Here is a 25846-nt window from a genome sequence, read left to right as displayed (position 1 = left end):
ACATGTCTCCAGTCAGTCTAGCACTGTCTCCACCAAAGGTCCATTCCACGAGATGGCGTTCCTCTTCCGGACATCGTTATTCAACCAACTACCTCTAAGTCCTGGCTGTCATGGGCTGTACTCTTAGGACTCGGTCTGTCATCATCATGCCAGCTTTGGCTTAGAGCCCCGGTGACCAACCTGCAGCCCCTTGGCCCATTTTGTGTAGACCTTGGGGCCCCTGTGTTTGCCTATTGCTCTGTTACAGCAATGATTTCTAGCAGTCTCATGTAACATGTCTCCAGTCTAAAAAATGTCTCCTGAAGCATGTCTCCATCAACTCCTATAGCATGTTTACTGTCTCTGAAAGTCTCCTGCAGCATGTCTGCACTCTCTCTCTCTCTCTCTCTCTCTCTCTCGTAGCATGTCTGCAGTCTCTGACCATTTCTTCCCATCTCTTGCATCATGTTTGCAGTCTCTGACCATCTCCTGTATCACATTTGCAGTCTCTGACCATCTCCTGCATCATGTCTGCAGTCTCTGACCATTTCTTCCCATCTCTTGTATCATGTTTGCAGTCTCTGACCATCTCCTGTATCACATGTGCAGTTTCTGACCACCTTTTCCATCATGTCTGCAGTCTCTGACCAGCTCTTGTATCATGCCCTTAGGTCTTTGACTATATCCTCGTGTGTCTGCTGTCTCTACACCCTGAATATACACTGAATTTTAGGTGCGACCCTTGTTGATGTCGGGGGCTGCACTTGAGGACCCCCATGTCAAGAAAGTTGACCACCACTGGCTTAGAGTACTACTGCACTGAACAGTGCTCAATATCACTGCATGAGTGCTGTTCAATGCAGCAATAAAGATGGCTGTGGCAGGAGAAGGAAGAATGGAACATCACTGGACCAGCCAGAGGACTGCAGGGAAAATGATATGTATAAATCCTATGACGAGTTAGTACTCTGTGCTCTGGATGGCTGAGGTTTTTTAGCGCAGATCAGTTATAGAAATGAAAAAAATAAGTGTTGAGCATGGTTAGTAGGAGCTACAGAGTGAACAACTCAGAAGTGGGGCTTAAGGTAAGTTTTAGGGTAGGTGGCTGCCTTTCAGTGGGGTAGGCAGAATGTTTAAAGCACAACTTCACTAATCCCTGGTTCACATTTGTGCGGTCATGTGGGCTGCGATTTGCACGGTCACGAGAGCCCATTCATTTGAATGGGCACCCATGGCACAGGGCACGCAGGGAAGAATTCCCTGCACTACTTTGGAAATCGCAGCCCACTCAGGAACCTTGGTTCCCAGTACGGTTGCGATTTCCAGTGCAGGCGACGTGCCATTAGAATTAATGGCACTCGTCTGCAGCTACCGCGTTCCTCTGTGTGGGTGGTGCGGCTGCAGATATTTGTGTTGGTCCCACAGCGGCACCAACCGCACAGATGTAAACAGAGGATAACCCATGCAAAGATCTGAATAGCAGGAGATCAAATGATCAAGGCTATTCACAGCATACCAGTAACATCATCTTGGTGGAAGCCTAAAGATGAGTTAGTTGTAAGTAATATGTTGTGTACCTTATCCAGTGCAGAAAATGTAGCAAAAGATCTTATGTTGGCGAAACAGGACAGAAGTTGCAAACAAGGATGAATTTGCACAGACATACCATCAAGGAACATAAAGAAGATGACTTTTGCACACCTGTGGGACACCAGTTTGCACAATGAGACCACACAATAGGAGACCTCAATATTTTAGTTCTTAAAGGAAATTTCAAATCCATTCAGAAAAGAAAAACTTTTGAACTAAGAATAATAATTCTATTTGACACAAGAGATAACGGCCTAAATTTGGACATGGGATTCCTCAATCATTATCCAACAGTTTTATGACTATCACCTCAAGCATGACTGCCTCTGAGTGTTGCCTCCCCCACAGACTTTGCTTTTGCTGTGTCTTATCTCTGTTCTCCTTTTTTTTTTTTTCCCCCATCCCCTACATCTCTACTAACATTCTGCTAAAACTTTGTGATCAGTACTGCTTGGACCTGAAGAAGGGAACATTCCCTGAAAGCTTGTCCTCAAAATTGTATGTTAGTGCAAATAAAAAAAGTGTCACGGACAGTACTCAATTGTTTCTGTCGCAAATGCACTAATACGGCTACAATCACCTCTTGTAAGTAATAGAAATTAGGATTTAGGATGAAGATTTTAGATACAGTGAGACAGCAGGGAGTGCTAGGTACCTCTAATCAAACAAGAAGATACTTCAGTACAGTGCAGGAGCACATTCTCCCAAATATTATTATTATTATACAGTGTTTATATAGCGCCAAAGGGTATGCTCAGTGCTGTACAATAGCAAGGGGACAGAACATGAGACAAGACAGTATCAATACACGTGGGGTTCGAGGGTCCTGCTCTTTCGAGCTTACAATCTAGGGAGGGAGGGGAAGGTGGCACAGGAGGAGATGGCTGTGGGGCATTGAGTGGCAGAAGGAGTGGAGGTGGTTAGTTGTGAGGTGAGGTCGGGTGTTAGGTGAGGTTGAGGTAGGCATCCCTGAAGAGGAGGGTTTTCAGGGTGCGCCTGAAAGTGAGGAGGGTAGGCGACAGTCTGATGGATTGGGGTAGGGAGTTCCAGAGGATGGGGGAAGTCCTGGAGAAGTCCTGCAATCGGGCGTGGGAGGAGGAGACCAGAGAGCTAGAGAGTAGGAGGTCCTGTGAGGAGCGGAGGGCACGGGTAGGGTAGTATTTGGGTATCAGGTCAGTTATGTAGTTTGGGGCGGCATTGTGAGTGGCCTTGTAGGTCAGGGTTAGCAGTTTGAATTTGATGCATTGGGCAATCGGGAGCCAATGAAGGGATTGGCAGAGGGGGGAGGCAGATGTGGAGCGGTTGGTGAGGTGGATGAGTCTAGCCGCTGAGTTTAGGATCGACTGGAGTGGGGAAAGCGCTCGTTTGGGTAGGCCAGTAAGAAGGGAATTGCAATAGTCCAGGCGTGAGATGATGAGGGAGTGTACGAGTTCTTTGGTGGTGTCTGGGGTGAGGAATGTGCGTATCTTGGAGATGTTGCGGAGGTGGAGGTACTCCGCATTCCCTGGAAAATCATCCTTGCATAGGTGTCACAGTCAGAAGCCAAAGTAAGGTAAGTGATTTAATTTTTTTCCCCATAGGCTTTGTTTTTTTTATATCTCACTAAAGTTTTTTGACATGGATGGGGAAATTAAAAAATAGGGAAACTTGCATTATTAGGTCCACGTTAGTGGAAATTGTGGCAAACTTTTGTTGCAAAATTTTGTTGCAAGAATTACATTTTTGAGTTATAGGTGAAGGCCAGTGATCAAATGCCGGTTTCTAATATCTCTTGGGGACTTTATGGGAGAAAATGTCCCACCATAGTAACCAGCTCTGTCAACACTCAACTTGGAGTTCTTTGTGTTCCTATTACTTAGAAAGGCTTCATTATATTCAAAAAGTCAATGGGAAGACTGGGATCTCCTCAAAACAGCTGCAAAGAGTGATACGATCCAGCGACTCCAGCACAAAGATCTCACCACCAACATCCCAGAGTGACTTAAGAAACCATCAGGTGGCCTGTAAAGCTGCAATCTGTTGCAATCTTAAATATCAGTTTTGGATGGACTGACCCTTTAATGGTCCCTCAATTGAAGCTGAACGGACAGCCTTGCGGGCGATTCTCACAGACGGTGCCCCAGTGGGCCTGTAATAAGCACTGATCTCCTCATCGCCTTCCTGTTTACACACGCAGCATTTAATTATAGATTTCCCATGGTAGCTGGATGAATTAATGCTGTGATGTAGCCTTGGAAGTGGTTTCTATGGGAACAGAGGCAAAAGAGAACATGCAACAACATAAACCGCAGTTTACAAACCAAAATTCACTGGGCTAACAGCCTTGAAGGAGAGCAAACACTGATGGTGGAGTTACTTTGGCTGGAGGGGATACAAGTTCCATCAGTTCCCATAAATGGATGTTGGACCTTCCCGTAACTTCAAAATCTCCATGAAAAAGTTCTTGACAAGCCACAATATACAGCGATAATATTATTTTCCATTTATTATTATAAATTACTCCTTGAGCTCCAGCTTGACTTTGAATATAAGATGTAGATTTCCAACCTGCCTTGCCTAAATTCTTCACCAAAGCCCCCTAGCATGGGAATTAGCTAAACGACCTGATGCTAGGAGGAGCTACAGACTGGGGCAATTGGCAGGATAGGCCACCAGAGAAGAAGAGAGGTGATCAGGAGATGGTGCACTTCTAGAAACTTGAACCTTCTGGAGCGTGGAAGGGTCTTTGCTGTTGGCATGCTGTTGGCATGCACTTCTGGTAAAGAAAACCTTTCCTCCTACTCCTAGCATTTTTTTTTAAATGCACACTATCTCTGGCATATGTGCAGCGTAATACACAACACATTCAGCGCCCATTGCTGACATCTGTAAGAAGATAACAATGGAGCTGTGTACTGGCACAATGGAATTCCTGTGGCCATTTGCATAAGGTAAATTATCAGTGGATGCCCTTTGCCAATAGAGGAGGGATGCCTAGCTAGCCTATAAGAAATTGCGGACAGATCTATGAGGGACTTTGAGCGACAGATCTAAGGACTCATGCACATGGGCATATATAGCTGTACAGCGTAAAATACACATGTATTTTGGAGCATGGGATCCATTGGTGTTGCGTTCAACCACCTCTACCAATAGATAACAGGATACGGCTGCACGCGGTTGTACACAGTTCTGCGCGGTTGTGCAAGCATGCTGTGTATACGCCAATAGTTCGCTCAGCGCTGTACATTACAATGGGGGACAGAACATGTGACAGAACAATAACAATACAATGCAAAACATGAGGGGATTGAGGGCCCTGCTCTTTCGAGCTTACAATCTAAGAATTCCCATGGGGAAATGAACTCAGTTTTCAAATTCGTTTGATAATACCGATTTGGATAATGAATGGATCCAATTTTTGTTCCATTCCTTAGTTCGGATGCACGTGACACCAGTCAGTATTGTCCAGTCATTTCTCTTGGTGGGCTGAACTAATGTGTAAAAATATTGAATCCTTCCAATTCAATAATATATTGAAAATTTATTACAGGTACTCATATAGCATTGCCAATTTATGTATCCCTTTACATATACAGGTGAAACTCGAAAAATTAGAATATCGTGCAAAAGTTCATTTATTTCTGTAATGCAACTTAAAAGGTGAAACTAATCTATGAGATAGACTCATTACATGCAAAGCAAGATAGTTCAAGCCGTGATTTGTCATCATTGTGATGATTATGGCTTACAGCTCATGAAAACCCCAAATCCACAATCTCAGAAAATGAGAATATTACATGCAATCAATAAAACAAGGATTGTACATAGAACAATATCGGACCTCTGAAAAGTATAAGCATGCATATGTACTCAGTACTTGGTTTGGGCCCCTTTTGCAGCAATTACTGCCTCAATGCGGCGTGGCATGGAAGCTATCAACCTGTGGCACTGCTGAGGTGTTATGGAAGACCAGGATGCTTCAATAGCGGCCTTCAGCTCTTCTGCATTGTTCGGTCTCATGTCTCTCATCTTTCTCTTGGCAATGCCCCTTAGATTCTCTATGGGGTTCAGGTCAGGCAAGTTTGCTGGCCAATCAAGCACAGTAATCCCACGGTCATTGAACCAGATTTTGGTGGTTTTGGCAGTGTGGGCAGGTGCCAAGTCCTGCTGGAAAATGAAGTCAGCATCCCCATAAAGCTCCTCTGCGGAAGGAAGCATGAAGTGCTCCAAAATCTCCTGGTAGACGGCTGCGTTGACACTGGACTTAATGAAGCACAGTGGACCAACACCAGCAGATGACATGGCTCCCCAAATCAACACAGACTGTGGAAACTTCACACTGGACTTCAAGCATCTTGCAGTGTGTGCCTCTCCATTCTTCCTCCATACTCCTTGATTTCCAAATGAGATGCAAAAGTTGCTCTCATCAGAAAAGAGGACTTTGGACCACTAAGCAACAGACCAGGTCTGTTTTTCTTTAGCCCAGGTAAGATGCTCCTGACGTTGTTTGTTGTTCAGGAGCGCATTGACAAGAGGAATACGACATTTGAAGCCCATGTCTAGGATCCGTCTGTGTGTGGTGGCTCTTGATGCACTGACTCCAGCCTCAGTCCACTCCTTGTGAAAGTCCCCAACACTTTTGAATGGCCTTTTCCTGACAATCCTCTCCAGGCTGCGGTCATCCCTGCTGCTTGTGCACCTTTTTCTTTCACACTTTTCCCTTCCACATAACTTTCTATTAATGTACTTTGATACAGCACTTTGGGAACATCCAACTTCTTTTGCAATTACCTTCTGAGGCTTTCCCTCCTTATGGAGGGTGTCAATGATGGTTTTCTGCACAACTGTCAGGTCAGCAGTCTTTCCCGTGATTGTGATTCCTACTGAACCAGACTGAGAGACCATTTAAAGGCTCAGGAACCCTTTGCAGGTGTTATGGCTTAATTAGCTGATTAGAGTGTAACACTTTGAGCCGAGAATATTGCACCTTTTCACAATATTCTCATTTTCTGAGATTGTGGATTTGGGGTTTTCATGAGCTGTAAGCCATAATCATCACAGTGATGACAAATCACGGCTTGAACTATCTTGCTTTGCATGTAATGAGTCTATCTCATATATCAGTTTCAGCTTTTACATTGCATTACTGAAATAAATGAACTTTTGCACGATATTCTAATTTTTCGAGTTTCACCTGTATATTGTACATTCTCATCAGTCCCTAACCCTCAAGGAGCGTACAATCAAAAGGTACCTAACCCACATTCCTACATACACATATTAGGGCCAATTTATACAGGAGCCAATTAACCTACCAACATGTCTTTGGGATGTGGGAGGAAACCCACACAGGCACAGGGAGAACATGCAAACTCCACACAGGTAGTGCAATGGTTGAGATTTGAGCCAATGACCCTAGTGCTGCTAGGCAGAAGTGCTAACCACTTAGCCACTATGCTGCCAAGTTATATGTATAACAATCTTCCAGAAAAACTGAAATATTTTTCAAATTATCCAAACCAACAAATACCAAACGAATGCCAAAGATATAAAACAAATTCCGAAAACCAAATCGTGTCAACATAAACAATGTGACAAAACTAAATTCTTCAATGAACGAATATATCCGAAACAAAATGAAAGGCAAATTTCTGGCATGCACATGTCTATTTGCTAAACTGTAGATTTGTGCTAGATAACCATCCAATTTGATTGCCATTTTACTTCATTGATCCCACTTTTACAGATATAATTTTTTTTTGTAACATCTGTAGGCCCTTAAGAGAGGCCACCTTATATAAATGCTATTAAAGAACATGAGAAGGAGGTCCCGTTGTGTGGCATTCACAGTGATTTCCTTGAACCTGATTGCACCCTGTTAGAAACCTGCACTTTGTAATAATTGGAGACTCTTGGCAGTTTTGCTATGGCTGCCAGCTGGATTCTTCCCTTAAACTGAGGAGAACCAGAGTGGAAATTTTAAGGAAGAACAGTAAAAAAAAGTTGGCAGAAGAAGCAGTTCCTTGTGCTCATTTAGTGAGGATATTAAAACAAGAAAATAGAAATCTAAGCAGACGAGGCCTAGTTTTATCAGCGTGAAATGAGTTCATAGCGATCAGGATTAAGAGGATCACTGACACAAGATGACCACAGATTTATCAGCAGGAACCTATGACCGCAAGCCAAGAGATCTCAGGAGACACGACGAAAGCCTTCTGTCCAAGCCACCACGGTTTTCCCGAAAATTAGCCAGTACCAATGGTGTATGCATGTGTTTGCCTGCTTCATAGCATTAACATGGATGCATCACCAGCTATTTTCTACACCTATCTATTTCCATCTATTGTCTACACCTAAGGTTAGGTCTTGTACATGCCAAAGTTGAACGTAAAAGCATTTTTGGCTTCTGCAATAGTTGGTGGGAGAGGCCCCAGGCCGAGTAAGCTGTGTTCACTTCAATTAACAAATTTGGGCAGCACAGAGGCTAAATGGTTAGCACTTCCGCCTGGCAGTACTAGGGTCGTCGGTTCAAATCCCAACCATGGCACCACCTGCCTGGAGTTTGCATGTTCTCCCTGTGCCTGTGTGATTTTCCTCCCACACTCCAAACACATGCTGGTAGGTGAATTGGCTCCTGTCTAAATTGGCCCTAGTATGTATGAATGGGAGTTAGGCACCTTAGATTGTACGCCCCTTGAGGGTTAGGGACTGATGTGAATGTACAATATATATGTAAAGTGCTGCGTAAATTGACAGCGCTATATAAGTACCTGAAATAAATAAATAATGTGCTAGCAAAAATCCCAGTTTTTATTTCCCTCACTCATTGAAAGTACTAACACTTACTTTACAAAGTAAACCCTGCCATGTTTTTATGACTGTCTGTGTCCCAGCTGGTGAGATTCACCCTCTCTAATTGTCTTGGTGAGCATTATCTCCAAGACTGGAAGTGGGAGAATATCACAAATTTAGAGTTGTCACTGGAAGCATTAGAGGTGAAAAACGTTCAGTGAGTTTTGGTGACAACTGCTTAGGAGTGGATTTGGAGAGATTTCTTCTTACTTCTTGTCTCAAAACAGAAAGTACAGAGAAATCTCTCCAAAGGGGAAACTTATGCACAAAACCGACAGGGGTTTCAACTTTTCCCTACATGGAAAGAGGAGAATCCGCTTATTGGCCTGCGTTCTACCACCCCCTACACAAATGGTTTTTTAAAAGTGAACAAACAGATCACCCGAAAATACTCATCTCTCATCAGTTACTAGGCATGCTGGACACTCGAAATCCTGCGAAAACACACTCCAGCTCCTTGCAAGTGTGCATTTTCATTGGATTTTGAACTCTTAGCTCTGCCGATAGTCAGAGTGATGCTTCCATACCTTCCAGAAGTGTCAGAGGCCAGGGTTGAGTTTTTTCATTTTTTGGGCAAAAGATTTTTGGGCAACAAATGGCTTTTTAAAGCCATCAGCATTGTGGGGCAGGGGGCTGGCAAGCACACCATTAGCCATGGAAGGTCTGCTTTAAAAAAGTGTGGGCTTTAGATTTAATTTAAGTCTTCCAATTACAGGCCTCTCTCATCTTTTTAAGTGGGAGAACTTGCACAATTGGTGGCTGACTAAATACTTTTTTGCCCCACTGTATGGCCTCCCACAGTACACAAAACATGAAAATGCAATTATTTTATTAAATATAAACTGATAAATACCTCATTCTCATTAGCAGTATATAGCAGTCCTGTGACCTCTATCAGTATCCAGCTGAGCACTGGTTAAAGCTTTTAGGAGTAGTCTTCATTCTGAGTCAATCACATGCACCCTCATCCCCTCCAAAAAAGTGCAGATTGCCTCCTAGGGCTCTGTACAGATAGGTTGGGAACTGTGGAATAAGGGGAGGATCACGGTGTTGAGGATTTACCCCTTAGTTTCCACAGTGGGTATAACAAGCATGCTTTACTGTATATACAGACTGATTTTACTGTTGTGGGTTCAGTAACACTTTAAATAACCCATCTGTTTAAATTCCTGTTAATAAATCAAATTATTATTAATAACAAAATTGACCGCCTTTTTGCCATAAGTGAAAAAACTGCTCCATCGTGCTACAGAAGGTCTAGGCCATGGGTCTTCAACCCTTTTAAACAAAGAGCCAGTGTACTGCCCATCAGACTTTTGGGGGGCAGGAATGTGGCCAATAGGAGTAAAAACAAAATCAGCGGTGTAGAAAATACCCTGGTACCAGAGGTCAGCAACAGCAAAAAATACCCTGGTACCAGAGGTCAGCAACAGCAAAAAATACCCTAGTATCAGAGGTTAGCAAGAGTAAAAATTATCCTGGTATCAGAGGTCAGCGAGAGTAAAAATTATCCTGGTATCAGAGGTCAGCGAGAGTAAAAATTACCCTGGTATCAGAGGTCAGCGAGAGTAAAAATTACCCTGGTATCAGAGGTCAGCGAGAGTAAAACTTACCCTGGTATCAGAGGTCAGCGAGAGTAAAAATTACCCTGGTATCTGAGGTCAGCGAGAGTAAAACTTACCCTGGTATCAGAGGTCAGCGAGAGTAAAAGTTACCCTGGTATCTGAGGTCAGCGAGAGTAAAACTTACCCTGGTATCAGAGGTCAGCGAGAGTAAAAATTACCCTGGTATCAGAGGTCAGCGAGAGTAAAAATTACCCTGGTATCAGAGGTCAGCGAGAGTAAAAGTTACCCTGGTATCTGAGGTCAGCGAGAGTAAAAGTTACCCTGGTATCCGAGGGAGGTCAGCGAGAGTAAAAGTTACCCTGGTATCCGAGGTCAGCGAGAGTAAAAATTACCCTGGTATCAGAGGTCAGTGACAGTAAAAATTACCCTGGTATCGGAGGTCAGCGAGAGTAAAAGTTACCCTGGTATCTGAAGTCAGCGAGAGTAAAAGTTACCTTGGTATCAGAGGTCAGCGAGAGTAATAGTTACCCTGGTATCGGAGGTCAGCAAGAGTAAAAGTTACCCTGGTATCAGAGGTCAGCGAGAGTAGTAGTTACCCTGGTATCAGAGGTCAGTGAGAGTAAAACTTACCCTGGTATCGGAGGTCAGCAAGAGTAAAAATTACCCTGGTATTGGAGGTCAGTGACAGTAAAAATTACCCTGGTATCAGAGGTCAGTGACAGTAAAAATTACCCTGGTATCAGAGGTCAGTGAGAGTAAAAGTTACCCTGGTATCCGAGGGAGGTCAGCGAGAGTAAAACTTACCCTGGTATCAGAGGTCAGTGAGAGTAAAAGTTACCCTGGTATCGGAGGTCAACGAGAGTAAAAATTACCCTGGTATCGGAGGTCAGCAAGAGTAAAAGTTACCCTGGTATCGGAGGTCAGCGAGAGTAAAAGTTACCCTGGTATCAGAGGTCAGCGAGAGTAATAGTTACCCTGGTATCGGTCAGCGAGAGTAATAGTTACCCTGGTATCAGAGGTCAGCGAGAGTAAAAATTATCCTGGTATCAGAGGTCAGCGAGAGTAAAAATTACCCTGGTATCAGAGGTCAGGGACAGTAAAAATTACCCTGGTATCTGAGGTCAGCGAGAGTAAAAATTACCCTGGTATCGGAGGTCAGCGAGAGTAAAAATTACCCTGGTATCGGAGGTCAGCGAGAGTAAAAATTACCCTGGTATCTGAGGTCAGTGACAGTAAAAATTACCCTGGTATCGGAGGTCAGCGAGAGTAAAAATTATCCTGGTATCAGAGGTCAGTGACAGTAAAAATTACCCTGGTATCAGAGGTCAGTGACAGTAAAAATTACCCTGGTATCAGAGGTCAGTGACAGTAAAAATTACCCTGGTATCAGAGGTCAGTGACAGTAAAAATTACCCTGGTATCAGAGGTCAGTGACAGTAAAAATTACCCTGGTATCAGAGGTCAGTGACAGTAAAAATTACCCTGGTATCGGAGGTAAATGGGAGTGAAAAATGCTCAGCATTAATGGGACTTAAAATATGCCCCAGCATTAGTGGTCATTGAAAGTATGAAATAATTTTCATCACTCCTTTCATTCACTCCAATGAAATGCAACTAAATGGTCATCTAATAGGAATTTTTAACAGTATAAATTTCAGCAAAAAAAATTGGATTGGACTGAGAGCACAAAATAAAAGACAAGGTTTGGGCAAGAAAATATGGTTGCAGACAGGAAAGTTTTTTTTCTCTAGATGGAAATGTGTAACTTCACTTTCAACTGACATTTCAGACAACTGTCAATAAATTACACCTAATTGTGTTTCACAATAAGCTCAGAAACGCCTCCCGCAAAGAGCAAACTTATTAATCTGTCACCTCCTCACAGCAGGAAACAAGCTGTTATCAAGAACAGTCAAAAACTTCCTTCCCCAAACAAGGAGGTTACAATACAAATATTTCCAATCCCATTTTCTTCCAACTCCGGACGAATAGAAATCATTTTTTAAGCAGTTATAATGGCCACAATCTACCTGTTAGGCTGGTTTTACAGCTGCGAGTTACGGTAATAAGTGCTACTTTATATGATGGGTTGCTGAGGCATTCATTTAGAATGGCATCCCAAAACACAACTACAATAGGGGGCAACGTGCCCTTTCTGCTGAGCAGCACTACCTACATGTCATGACTGTGGTGCAATGCGTAAAATTAAAAAGAAAAGAAAAAGAAAAATGCTTTCATGCTCAACCCCTAGCTTGAACATCAAATCGTTGACCCACAACAAATGTGAACTGAAGGCAACAATGGTGGCCACCAATCTCTCAGCAAAGGAGTCCTTCAAATTATAAACAGTATCTCCCAGAAGTGAGTCCACCCCTCACATTTTTGTAAATATTTGATTCTACCTTTTCATGTGACAACACTGAAGAAATGACACCTTGCTACAATGTGACGTAGTCAGTGTACAGCTTGCATAACATGTAAATTTGCTGTCCCCTCAAAATAACACACAGCCATTAATGTCTAAGCCGCTGGCAACAAAAGTGAGTACACCCCTAAGTGATAATGTCCAAATTTGGCCCAAATTAGCCATTTTCCCTCCCCGGTGTCATGTGACTCGTTAGTGTTACAAGGTCTCAGGTGTGAATGGGGAGCAGTTGTGTTAAATTTGGTGTTATCGCTTTCACCCTCTCATACTGGTCACTGGAAGTTTAACATGGCACCTCATGGCAAAGAACTCTGAGGATCTGAAAAAAGGAATTGTTGCTTTGCATAAAGACGGCCTAAGCTACAAGAAGATTGCCAAGACCTTGAAACTGAGCTGCAGCACGGTGGCCTAGACCATACAGAGGTTTAACAGGACAGGTTCCACTCAGAACAGGCCTCACCATGGTCCACCAAAGACATAGGGTGCACGTGCTCAGCGTCATATCCAGAGGTTGTCTTTGGGAAGTAGACATATGAGTGCTGCCAGCAGTATGTATCATATCCCTTATATGACTCTTCACCTGGAAGTATGAAACCCCCAATTCAATCTCTGAGTCCCAATTACTATCAACTCCATTTATTGGATTGTTACATATTGATTCTGTATTGTTTGTAATATGAGACTACCAAAGCTGCAGATAGGACTGTAGTTAGGATTAATGTCGATGGCCTTGTGCTTTCCATTGAAAAAAACAGTGCTAGTCCTCATTAAGATTTCCTCTCACTTTCTGTTGTCTCAATAGGACAAGAAGTGAAGGGAAGTCTCCCAAATGGGACATACAAAAAAAAAATTCACAGTGCAGGCTCCCACTAAGATTTCTTAGCACTTCCGGTTGTGTCTATAGGACAAGAAGTAAATGGTAATCTCACCTATGGGACATAAGCATCAAAAATACCAACAGGGGTTTTTCAACTGTATTGAAACCCAAAAACAAAAATGTATTGCATTGAAGCTTACCAGTCCTTAGATATATTGGCTGATTAGTATTCTTGCTTCACATTTGTTCCTTTATCTATACCTGGCTAGACACACTTCTCGTCCTAGTATGACAACGCTCACTTTCCCTATCAGGACAACAAAAACAGGTCAGCACTACTGGAAACTCCCCATCTCTTTATGTCTATAACATAGGAGGGTGAAACAATGCAGCAGAGGCAGGGAAAGATATCAGCTGCAAGATTTCTGGCATATTTTTCTCTGAGGGTGTTTAGAACTGGACACCAGGAGAAAAACAATTAGGCGTCACATGTAGTGGCAAATTGTGGGTGTGGCAAAATTGGCCTACAGTGGGAGTGGCTTAAAACTTGAGCCTACTCACTGTAAACATTGTAACATATGCAACAGTCCTTGTACTCAAAAAATACTTTTAATTACTGTGGCAAAAGCAGGAGTCTAAAACAGAGGTCTCCAAATTAACGGCCTGGGGGCCGAATGTGGCCCTTTGCTTGCTCTTATTTGGCCTTTGGGACATTATTCACCTCACAATACTGGGGTATAGTTTCTGCCACTGACACCGACAATGCGGCACTACTGCTCTCACTAACACCAATGATGGGACACTATTCCTCCCACTGATATAGTGATGGGGCACTATTCCTCCCACTGATACCAATAATGGCGCGCCATTCCCCCCATTGATACCAATGATGCCGCACTATTCCTCCCACTGACACCAATGATGGGACACTATTCCTCCCACTGATACCAATGATGGGGCACTATTCCTCCCACTGATACCAATGATGGGGCACTATTCCTCCCACTGATACCAATGATGGGGTACTATTCCTCCCACTGATACCAATGATGGGGCACTATTCCTCCCACTGACACCAATGATGGGGCACTATTCCTCCCACTGATACCAATGATGGGGCACTATTCCTCCCACTGACACCAATGATGGGGCACTATTCCTCCCACTGATACCAATGATGGGGCACTATTCCTCCCACTGATACCAATGATGGGGCACTATTCCTCCCACTAATACCAATGATAGGCACTATTCCTCCCACTGATACCAATGATGGGGCACTATTCCCCCCATTTATACCAATGATGCGGAACTATTCCTCCCATTTATACCAATGATGGGGCACTATTCCTCTCACCGACACCAATGACAGCACACTATTACTTCCACTGACACCAATGATGGGACACAATTTCTCCTAATGATACCAACGATAGGACACTATTCTTCCCACTGATACCAATGATGGGGCACTATTCCTCCAACTAACACCAATCATAAGACACAATTCCTACTACTGATACCAATGATGGGGCACTATTACTCCCACTGACACCAATGATGGGGCACTATTCCTCCCACTGATCACAATGATGGGGCGCTATTCCTCCCACTGATACCAACAATGGGGCATTATTCCTCCCACTGACACCAAAGATGGGATACCATTCCTCACCCTAATATCAATGATGGGGCATTGTTTAGTCCCACTTACACCAGGATGTTTTCTACTTCCACTGGCCATAGTCTGGCCCCCCTAAACTTTTAAGGACAGAAACTGTAGCATTGCTCCTGGGTCACAGACACTTTCCAGCATTTGATGCTACACAGGTGTGCACTGCTTTGAAAAAGAGAACTTCCTGTGGTCCAGAAGTAGTAGTCTCCAGAAATGTTTGGGAGCCTTAGCTATGGCTGACAACAACTGAACTGATAAAGGCCAACATGTAAAAAAAAAATCAACTTCTCCATGTAGTTCTTAACAACAACAAAAAATCCAAAACAACACACAAAATACTGAACATTAATAATCAAAATAATTCTAGAAGCAACTACAAATAAACTTTATCTCAGGAGAAGAAATGGTGCTGTGATCCATAGTGTCACAAATGCCTAAAACTATTTTTCAAAGAAACAGATACCAGCCAATAAACAGCCACAAAGAAGTACAACATTACTGGAGAAATAGTTAAAACTAAAAAATCAAATGAAACATGGAACTCACCACATAAGGTTTGCTTCTGTTGCTGGAATCCTCTTGTGGCCTGGGAAGCTTCAGTAGTTTTGGTTCCACGGTAGTTGGAGTGCTTGGTGCTGTTCTAGGCAAATCCACAGTGCCAAAGTTATTAGTTGGCGATGGTTTTGATACATCTTCCAGTAGGGGGTTTATCAAAACTGGATATTGTTTATTGGGATGTTTTGTAGAGTTGGCATTTGAAAAGGGACCACTTAACACTTTACATTCAGGAGGGGAGATTGGTATAAAAGCAGCTGGTTCACTTGTGTGGCGAATATGTTTGCTAGGTAGTCTAGATTTACCAGAAGCATCCGTTGGTTCCTCACCTTCTTTGTTGACATCTTGACTACCAATTCTATTGGAGCGCTTTTTAAAACTGCGTCGGACCATTCTTGGGGATAAAACATTTACCAGGTTGGGGTCAAAGTTCAAGTTTTGGTTTCCCTCCAACCCATTTTCTTCTGCCTCGATAGGCAACTTTCCAGCCTCCTCTTCGACCTCTTCAAGTTCTTCCAGTTCATCTCTTTGTTCAGATAATATTGGCTCGCTACTGGAAGCTAGGATGGACTGCTCTAGTTCTTTTGAAGGCTCACTAGGGTCTTCAAGGCCAGGGGTAGTCAAATCTCCTCGTCGACTTGGGTCACTAAATGACTTTTTCTTGATGGTTTTGCCATTTCCCTTTTCATCAATGACTTTATCAAGAGCTCCTGGTTGGCTGACAATATTTTGGATGACCGTGTTGTAATCTTTAATCCCATCACTGCTGAAAGACAACACACTAGCAGCACTACCTGTACATTCCGAAAGAGCAGAGGCTGAAGAATCTGAAATCATAGACTTTGCGTTTAATGATCCAAGCAGGTTACTGTCCATTGAAAACTGTGCTGGATCTTCGGTGATCGAATACCGCCGATGGGGCATTGGATCACTCAGAGATCTGTAAGTTTCACTTCCAGACTCACCATTGCTTCCACTGCTAGAATCTGTCCCACCATTACCAAGAGAAGGAAATTTCCTTCTTCGTCTAATTGTTCCAGGTGTCGGTGGGGCATCTAGAGGTCCTTGAGTATATGCTTTATTGGCTGCAACTTCAGAACATTTATCACTTTCTAAGTTATCATTGGGTGAAAGTAACTGGAAGTCTCCATTTTGTGTATGCAAGTATTCACCTTGTTCTTGAGAATTTCCTGTTGACTTCCAAACTGTGAGAGTCTGACCAATATCTCGATATGAAGTACAAGGTGCAGGTTCAGCCTCTGTTACAATTCCTTCATCGGTCATGCTAGATTCGTGTCCAGATAAGTCCAAGTCTACAGATTTCCTATGTGACACAATTTCTTCAGCTGTAGAATTATTCAAAAATTGGCTTTCACTGTTTTCACCAACTGCTGTCTCTAACGTATCATTTTTAGCACTTTTGAGATGTTCTTCAACTTCCTGATCAAAGCTATAGTCATCCTGGGACCCAATCTGCTTTATTTTCTCGAATACTTGCCTTGCTTCTTGAATGTATTTGTCATGTGCTGCATCTGATCCACCTCCATTCCTGCTTTCCACATCACTTACAACATCCCTCTGTGAATGTATGGAATCACTATTGGATGGGCAAGCTAACATGAGCTCAGATGAACTTTGCTTCAAGGAACTGTGTGTATTAAGCCTTCTGGACCCTAACTTGTCAGAATATGTAAAAGATTTAGTGCGGCGTAAAGTAGCGGTCAAGTCTTTTAATGTTGGACGACTTCCTTGTTGCAACCTCTCCTTACCTCTGGATAGCGTGTTTTGAGGCTCAACCGTACCCTGGTAGGACTCATGCTTAGCATATGATCCTTCCTTGTCACTGGCCCCACGCCCCTTTTTCAGTTTCAAGTCTGAAATATCGGATTTTAAGAAGTTTAGCAGGCAAAGAGTATCCGATGCTATATCTGGGTTGGACATTGACTTTTTATTGGAGCTGTCGTTCTCAGGGTCGCAATGTGAACTATCACTAAGATTTTCATTTTTTATTTTTGAAATGCTACAGGGAACTTTTGCTCTTGGGCGCACTAGCTGCCTTGAAATACTTTCATGTTGCCCATAACTTGGGGATCGGTGTATACCAGAACCTCCTTGGAAGCTACGGCCTTGAGCAGAGAAAAAAGAGCTAAAATGGTCGTCATCTTTGAGGGTTTCAGTGCTTGAATATCTACTGCTGCTTCTAGAGCCACAGGGGCTGGGCAAAAATGGTGGAATGTTAACTTTTGCAACCCGAGACACAATGGGGATTGGTGACACCGTAGTCAACTGACTTGGATTGGTTGGCGTCATACTTTCAGAAATACTTCTGATGCGCTGTGCGGGAGTTTCATGTGAAGCACTGCTTGAGATACCCAAAACATTTTGTTCTGTAGGACAAATACCTGATTTGACAACAGTATTAGAACTACTATTAGATGATATGGACCAGGAATCATGTCTCTGCTGTGAAAAAGCCAACAATCCAGTACCAGGGCCTAGGTCACCCTTGGCATCATTCACTAAGTGCCCTTTGCTGCATTCAGATTCCTTATTAAGTGTAGCATAAGCTGCAATGTCTCTCTTTTTCCTTCTTATAGACCGTTTTCTGACACTATCTCTAAGGATGTCTATATCACTGTCCTGTTCACTTCCCGAGGACACTTCCTGGGGCCTGTCTCTAACATCACTACTGTCACCTGGGATATGTTGAGGCAAAGTAATTTTGTGCAGCTCATCTTCACTGGAGCTGTCTTTGAGTCTGACATTAGAGGGGGCCAACTGTGGTTTTCCTAAACTATGATAGGAATGTAAACTATCTGATTGCTGTCTTGCCTCTTGTTTAGGTAGACCAGATGAAAGTGTGTTCACTCTCAGACCAAACGGGATACAAGTTCTTGGAGGAGGGGGAGGAGGCTGGGGTTTGGGACCAGTGTTTATTACCCGTTGATCTTTTTTATCCATACATACGGTTTGTTGTTCTGTCCTGCTTTCCGTTAGTGCTCGACAAAAGGTACTTTCTGTCCTTGCAGACGGGTTTGTGGACCAGTGCAATGTGCTGGACGGACTGTCTTTGGTATAGTAATTAAAGCTTTTGCTGCTTGTAGCTTCCAAGGAACAGTGTCTTTGGGGCTCTGCTACAGCCGTCTCTTTTATGAGTGGTCCTGACTGGCCTGGGGGCCTGGGCTCCTCAGATTCTGGCAGGGAGGAAGCCCTAGATGGCAGTTTTCTTGTGCCCTCCCCAAATAGTTTTCTCATTTCAGTAACACTTGGCCAGTTTGATCCCTCCGCAACTAGCAATTCTCTGTTATCCGGCTGGTGAAGAAAACTACAGAAAGAGTTCACTTCATCTACTGAGATCCCTGAGCTCTGACTTTCCCTTGGGTCAGGATAATCATGGGACTTACCTGGCAGTGCCAGGGAAATGTCATCGTAGCCAGTTGTGCCCTGTAAAAGCTGTTCTCTCGGTGAAGTCTCGACAGGCGTGTCAGTCTCACCGGACCCAGGTTGGCAAGACTTTCTCCAAAGATCTGCTCTCCTCAAGCTTTCGTCGTCACTCTGAGCTCCATCGTCCCTGATGTGAGACGAAAAACGCTGAGAAATATGACGGACCGATGAGATATTCTGGTCTTTACTGGCTGCAGAGATTTTGGACACCTTCCTAGTTAAGCTCAGCGATCTGGCAGGAGGACGATGTGTTTTTTGACATGTGGGCTGGGTGACATCTCCTTTCCCGGGCAGATCCGTGCCTCCCTCTTCACTAAAAGACTTTGCATTCCAGTTCCCTAGTTTTTTAAAGGACACACTCCTGTAAACCCGCACTTTCCTCTCTGTATCCTTTTCAGCCATGGTTTAAAACAATCCCACACCACAGTGGCTTGTTCCTGCTTGATATCCACAAAGAACGACGTTTGAATACGTCGTGAGAGTCTTCTAAGAATAAATTAAAACGCATTCAAAGTTTAAATCCATCCATAGGCAACAAAGTAAAAGGATCCACACAAGCATCCTTTATTCCGTAAAGTTTGAAGAGTTGATCTAAAGATGAAAATCAAAGTCAATCTTCATCTCGACCAGAAAAATTAAATCCTATTTAGTTCCTGTTAGGTTTTCCATCAGTGAGATTAAAATCACAAGCAGGAGGAAAAAAAAAGTTTATGTAAAGTTTCCTTGACAACAGTTTAACCCTGGGAAGACCCAACTCAGCCCCAACTCTCAGAAGAAGCCATCCCCCACCAATCAGCAAGCAAAAACCATTTCCTTGTTGCAATATCCTCCAGTCACATGCCTGTGTTGTATTCTGCACATCTCAGAACACAGGCTTGTAGAATAATCCTTTGGTGTTTTTTTTCTTCAGTCTCTTGAGTGTTGATTTCACATGGGAGAACACTGCCAAGCTTTACTTAGAAGAGACAATTTTTCGGAGGAGAGTATGGGAACATTCTTGCCGGTGGTGTATTACTAAAAGAAAGCAGAAAAGAAAAATATAATTGCTATTATTCCAATTACTGAAGCATCACGGGACTAATTATTAACACTAAACTTAACATAGCCGTTTTCTCTATATTTCTTCTAATAAAGTGAATTGAGTTAGAGTTTATCTACTTGCTACATAAGATACAAACTTTACACTTTAATGATGAAAGGACACAAAAACAGTTGGAATATTTTTTTTTGCCTGTCCACAATTACTTTCCCTTTGTCTCCCTCTGCTGATGACATAGAAGACTAACTGGTTTCCTGAAATCAAATATTGGTCTGTTAATACTAAAAACATAAAGAAAAGTTCTGTAGTTCAGGCATATACATAATTCTAAAAAGATGTTTAAAGCAAATTCTCTGTTGTCAGCTGGTGGCAAGATTATTACTTTATGTTAAACACTGATTTTACTTCATGTCCAACCTCAACTTGGAAATCAAAAACTTAGCTGCTACTGTAGAACTGTAAACTTCTGGCTGTCACCGTGCTTGGACATGAAGTTCTAGCAGGCATGGTTGGAAGTAGTAGTGGGCATGGTTATAATTGTCCAGAACTTGTCACTTTAGCACTTTGCCCATACCTAATGGAGAAGCACTGGAAGCTCTGCCCATACCTAAAGGAGAAGCACTGGAAGCTCTGCCCATACCTAAAGAAGATGCATTCAATGCTCTGCCCATACCTAAAGAACAAGCATTGGATGCTCTGTCCATACCTAAAGAAAAAGCATTGGATGCTAAAGAAGAAGCATTGGATGCTCTGCCCATACCTAAAGAAGAAGCATTGGATGCTCTGCCCATACCTAAAGAACAAGCATTGGAGGCTCTGCCCATACCTAAAGAACAAGCATTGGAGGTTTTACCAATACCTAAAGAACAAGCATTGGAGGCTCTGCCCATACCTAAAGAACAAGCATTGGAGGTTTTACCAATACCTAAAGAACAAGCATTGGAGGCTCTGCCCATACCTAAAGAACAAGCATTGGAGGTCCTACCAATACCTAAAGAACACATATTGGATGCTCTGCTTATACCATAAAACAAGCATTGGATGCTCTGCCCATACCTAAAGAAGATGCATTGGATGCTCTGCCCATACCCAAGGAACAAGCATTGGATGCTCTGTCCATACCTAAAGAAAAAGCATTGGATGCTCTGCCCATACCTAAAGAAGAAGCATTGGATGCTCTGCCCATACCTAAAGAAAAAGCATTGGATGCTCTGCCCATACCTAAAGAAGAAGCATTGGAGGCTCTGCCCATACCTAAAGAACAAGCATTGGAGACTCTGCCCATACTTAAAGAAGATGCATTGGATGCTCTGCCCATACCTAAGAGAAGATGCATTGGATGCTCTGCCCATACCTAAAGAAAAAGCATTGGATGCTAAAGAAGAAGCATTGGATGCTCTGTCCATACCTAAAGAAAAAGCATTGGATGCTAAAGAAGAAGCATTGGATGCTCTGCCCATACCTAAAGAAGAAGCATTGGATGCTCTGCCCATACCTAAAGAACAAGCATTGGAGGTTTTACCAATACCTAAAGAAGAAGCATTGGATGCTCTGTCCATACCTAAAGAAGAAGCATTGGATGCTCTGCCCATACCTAAAGAACAAGCATTGGAGGTTTTACCAATACCTAAAGAAGAAGCATTGGATGCTCTGCCCATACCTAAAGAAGAAGCATTGGATGCTCTGCCCATACCTAAAGAACAAGCATTGGATGCTCTGCCCATACCTAAAGAACAAGCATTGGATGCTCTGCCCATACCTAAAGAACAAGCATTGGAGGCTCTGCCCATACCTAAAGAACAAGCATTGGAGGTTCTACCAATACCTAAAGAACAAGCATTGGAGGCTCTGCCCATACCTAAAGAAGAAGCATTGGATGCTCTGCCCATACCTAAAGAACAAGTATTGGAGGCTCTGCCCATACCTAAAGAACAAGCATTGGAGGCTCTGCCCATACCTAAAGAACAAGCATTGGAGGCTCTGCTCATACCTAAAGAACAAGCATTGGAGGCTCTGCTTATACCATAAAACAAGCATTGGATGCTCTGTCCATACCTAAAGAAGAAGCATTGGATGCTCTGCCCATACCTAAAGAAGAAGCATTGGATGCTCTGCCCATACCTAAAGAACAAGCATTGGAGGCTCTGCCCATACCTAAAGAACAAGCATTGGAGGTTCTACCAATACCTAAAGAACAAGCATTGGAGGCTCTGCCCATACCTAAAGAAGAAGCATTGGATGCTCTGCCCATACCTAAAGAACAAGTATTGGAGGCTCTGCCCATACCTAAAGAACAAGCATTGGAGGCTCTGCCCATACCTAAAGAACAAGCATTGGAGGCTCTGCCCATACCTAAAGAACAAGCATTGGAGGCTCTGCCCATACCTAAAGAACAAACATTGGAGGTTCTACCAATACCTAAAGAACACATATTGGATGCTCTGCTTATACCATAAAACAAGCATTGGATGCTCTGTCCATACCTAAAGAAGAAGCATTGGAGGTTCTACCAATACCTAAAGAACACATATTGGAAACTCTATTTATACCTAAAAAAAGCATTGGATGCTCTGGGCATACCTAACAAAGAAGCATTGGAGGTTCTACCGATACCTAAAGAACACATATTGGATGCTCTGCTTATACCTTAAAAGCAAGCATTGAATGTAGTGAACTCTTGGGTGTAGACTTATTCACCTTAGGTCATCACAGAGGACAAGGGGGCACTCTTTACGTCTGAAAAGATATTTAATCTCCAAACACGGAAAGGTTTCTTCACAGTAAGAGCTGTGAAAATGTGGAATAGACTCCCTCAAGAGTTGGCTCTGGCCAACTCAGTGGATTGCTTTAAAAAAGGCCTGGATTATTTCCTAGATACACAGAATATAACTGGATACTAACATTTATAGGTAAAGTTGATCCAGGGAATATCCTATTGCCTCTCGGGGGATCAGGAAGGATTTTTTTTTCCCCTGCAGGTGCAAATTGGATCTTGCTATGCTGGGTTTTTTTGCCTTCTTTTGGATCAACTGTGGGTATAGGATTATACTTTTTTTTTCTGTTTTTTTTTTTTGTCTTTTTTTTCAGCCAGACTAACTATGTAACTAATAAAACAAATATTGAATGCTCTGCCCATGCCTAACAAAGACACATTGGAGGATCTGTCCATTCCTAAAGAACAGGCATTTGATGCTCTGCCCATACCTAAAGGACAAGCCTTGGATGCTCTGCCTATACCAAAAGAAGAAGCATTGGAAGTTCTACCCATACCTATACAACACATATTGGATGCTCTGCTTATACCTAAACCACAAGCATTTGATGCTCTGCCCATACCTAAAGGACAAGCCTTGGATGCTCTGCCCATACCTAAAGAAGACGCGATGGAAGTTCTACCCATACCTATAGAACACATATTGGATGCTCTGCTTATACCTAAACCACAAGCATTGGATGCTCTGCCCATACCTAAAGAAGAAACATTGGAGGTTCTGCCCATTCCTAAAGAACAGGTATTGTATGCTCTGCCCATACCTAAAGAACAAGTACTGATTGTTTTGCCCATTCCTAGAGAACAAGCATCAGATCCTCTGCGAATACCAAAAGAACATGCATTGGATGCTATGATCATATTAACAAACAAGTACTGGATGCTCTGCCCATATTCAAAGAACAAGTACTGTATGCTCTACCCTTATCTAAAAAACAAACCTTGGATGCCCTGCCCATATTCAAATAACAACTACTGAATGCTCTGCCCCTTTCTAAAGAACAAATATTGGATGCTCTGCCCAAATCTAAAGAATAAGAATTGGATGCTATGCCCATATCTAAAGAACAATTACAGGATTCTCTACCCATATCTAAAGAACAAGTATTGGATGCTCTGCCCATATCTAAAGAACAATTACAGGATGCTCTGCCCAAATCTAAAGAATAAGTATTGGATGCTCTGCCCATATCTAAAGAACAATTACAGGATTCTCTGCCCAAATCTAAAGAATAAGTATTGGATGCTCTGCCCATATCTAAAGAACAAGTATTGGATGCTCTGCCCAAATCTAAAGAATAAGTATTGGATGCTCTGCCCATATCTAAAGAACAAGTATTGGATGCTCTGCCCAAATCTAAAGAACAAGTATTGGATGCTCTGCCCATATCTAAAGAACAATTACAGGATTCTCTGCCCATATCTAAAGAACAAGTATTGGATGATCTGCTCATTCCTAAAGAACAAGCATTGGATGCTCTGCCTATATCTAGAAAACATGTATTGGATACACTCTCATACCTAAAGAACAAGTATTGGATACTCTGCCCATACCTAAAGCCAAGCTCTGGGTGCTCTGCCCACATCTCAAGTACAAGCATTGGATATTCCACTCATACCAACCCTAATCACAGAGCAGCATGCTTCTATGTACTATACATGCTATAGATAGTGACAGTTGGGCTCATAAGTTGTCAAAACAGACACATCACTACATTTTATCACCTTCACCTTTAGCAAACTGGCCCATACTATCCCACAGATCCAATATAAAGATCATCAAGGAAAAGTAAATAAAGGAAGGAAAGGACCTCCTAGTTTGCACTGAACAAACATGGAAAAAAAATATAACAAGAGAAAACAAAATGAAAAACACTGCAGCCCAGAAAAAAAAAGACAGCATTACGCAGCAGTACTGTCAATCCAGTGATCCATTAACTGCAGGAAAGATTTTAACAGATGTCAGCTTTCCAAAGTTTCAAAAACTTCCTCATGCAAACTTTTTTTTTTCCTCCCTAAGAGTTATGATGTCATGCCTCCCCCTTACAAGGGGACCAGTATCACAGTGGGTGAACCGCAGATTGCAAAATATTTTGCAACCCCAAAGCAGCCCCTGATGTCTGACATGAGGGGTCAAAGAGGAATGAATTAAAAAGACTTCCATACTTTTCTTTATGAGAGTATTCCCGGTACCCACATGAAAAGCAGACCAATTAAAAATAAACTACAACGACAGCAAGTCAAATTCTTTTTCTCATTAGAAAAATTAAATCTGATCGCTTCCAGGCTGGACGTTTTCAAAAACACAATCTTTGCGTTTACCGCCGTTGAATTCATGGAAATACGTACAAATCTGAAAAAAAAAAAGAATAGAATGAACTGCTAAAAAATTAGATTGATAACTACCAACCCCAAAAACAACAAATGCATAACACAATAAAAATGGGGGAAAAAATTAAAGCGTTCCCTAATGTAAAGTCGCTCTATTTCATGCGAGATTTCAAAGCAGGAGAAGCCAGAGAGATACAAGCGAGCCATGCAAGAATGGAGAGGAGAAGAGGTCCCATAGCCCAGGTACAAAGTTTGCATTGTTTCCTATTAACAAATACAAAGGACAGTGAACACAACTCCTTACCCTTCAAATCTCTCCTGCAGTCTGGGTTTCAGAGCTCTATAGAGCCCAGGAATGTGTGTGCACCATTGTCATGGCGGAGGGGGGCCCGGATCTCCCAAAACTTTGCTCTCCCCTAGAGAAAAGTTGGTGGCGATGGCAGTCTCAGTCCCCCGGTGCTCACTTCACACAAAGCAGCCCCTGATTGCTGCAATGTGGGCATGCTGTAAAGACTTCTCTCCTGGATGGGATACAGGAAGTCCCCCCTCCTCCCCTATTTGTGCACTCAGATGGAATGCGCCAGTCCCAGCTCCTACATTGCACAGTTGAATAGGTTTAACCCTTTGCCTGCCCGGCGGAGCTTGCACAGTTTGCACAAAGCCCAGTGAGCGCAGAATACTTAAAGGGAAAGCCAAGTGCATATTGAGCGAGCACACTTTTTGGGTTGTAATTGCAGTGTTTATTACAGTGCTCGTGGTTTTTTTGCATAGTTACACTAAAGGGGTGATTTACTAAAACAGGAGGGTGCAAAATCTGTTGCA

The 25846-nt window shown here is 42.8% G+C and overlaps 1 protein-coding gene across 1 annotated transcript in view; it reads right to left on the bottom strand.

Annotated features, from left to right (window-relative positions):
• Positions 1-19893, bottom strand: part of LOC149461640 (rho guanine nucleotide exchange factor 17-like) — a 350052-nt gene extending 330159 nt beyond the window's left edge. Inside the window, exon 1 of the mRNA XM_089678032.1 lies at positions 15432-19893. Within this exon, the coding sequence (XP_089534158.1) occupies positions 15432-19286 (3855 nt within the window). The 5' untranslated portion in view covers positions 19287-19893. The remainder of the gene's footprint in view (positions 1-15431) is intronic.
• Between the last annotated feature and the right edge of the window lie 5953 nt (positions 19894-25846).

The sequence above is a fragment of the Staurois parvus genome, unplaced genomic scaffold (genome assembly GCF_062004578.1).
Source record: "Staurois parvus isolate SC_StPar_1 unplaced genomic scaffold, SC_StPar_1.0 ptg000196l, whole genome shotgun sequence".
In the NCBI taxonomy this organism is placed as follows: Eukaryota; Metazoa; Chordata; class Amphibia; order Anura; family Ranidae; genus Staurois; species Staurois parvus.
This window is presented reverse-complemented; position numbering and strand designations above follow the sequence as displayed.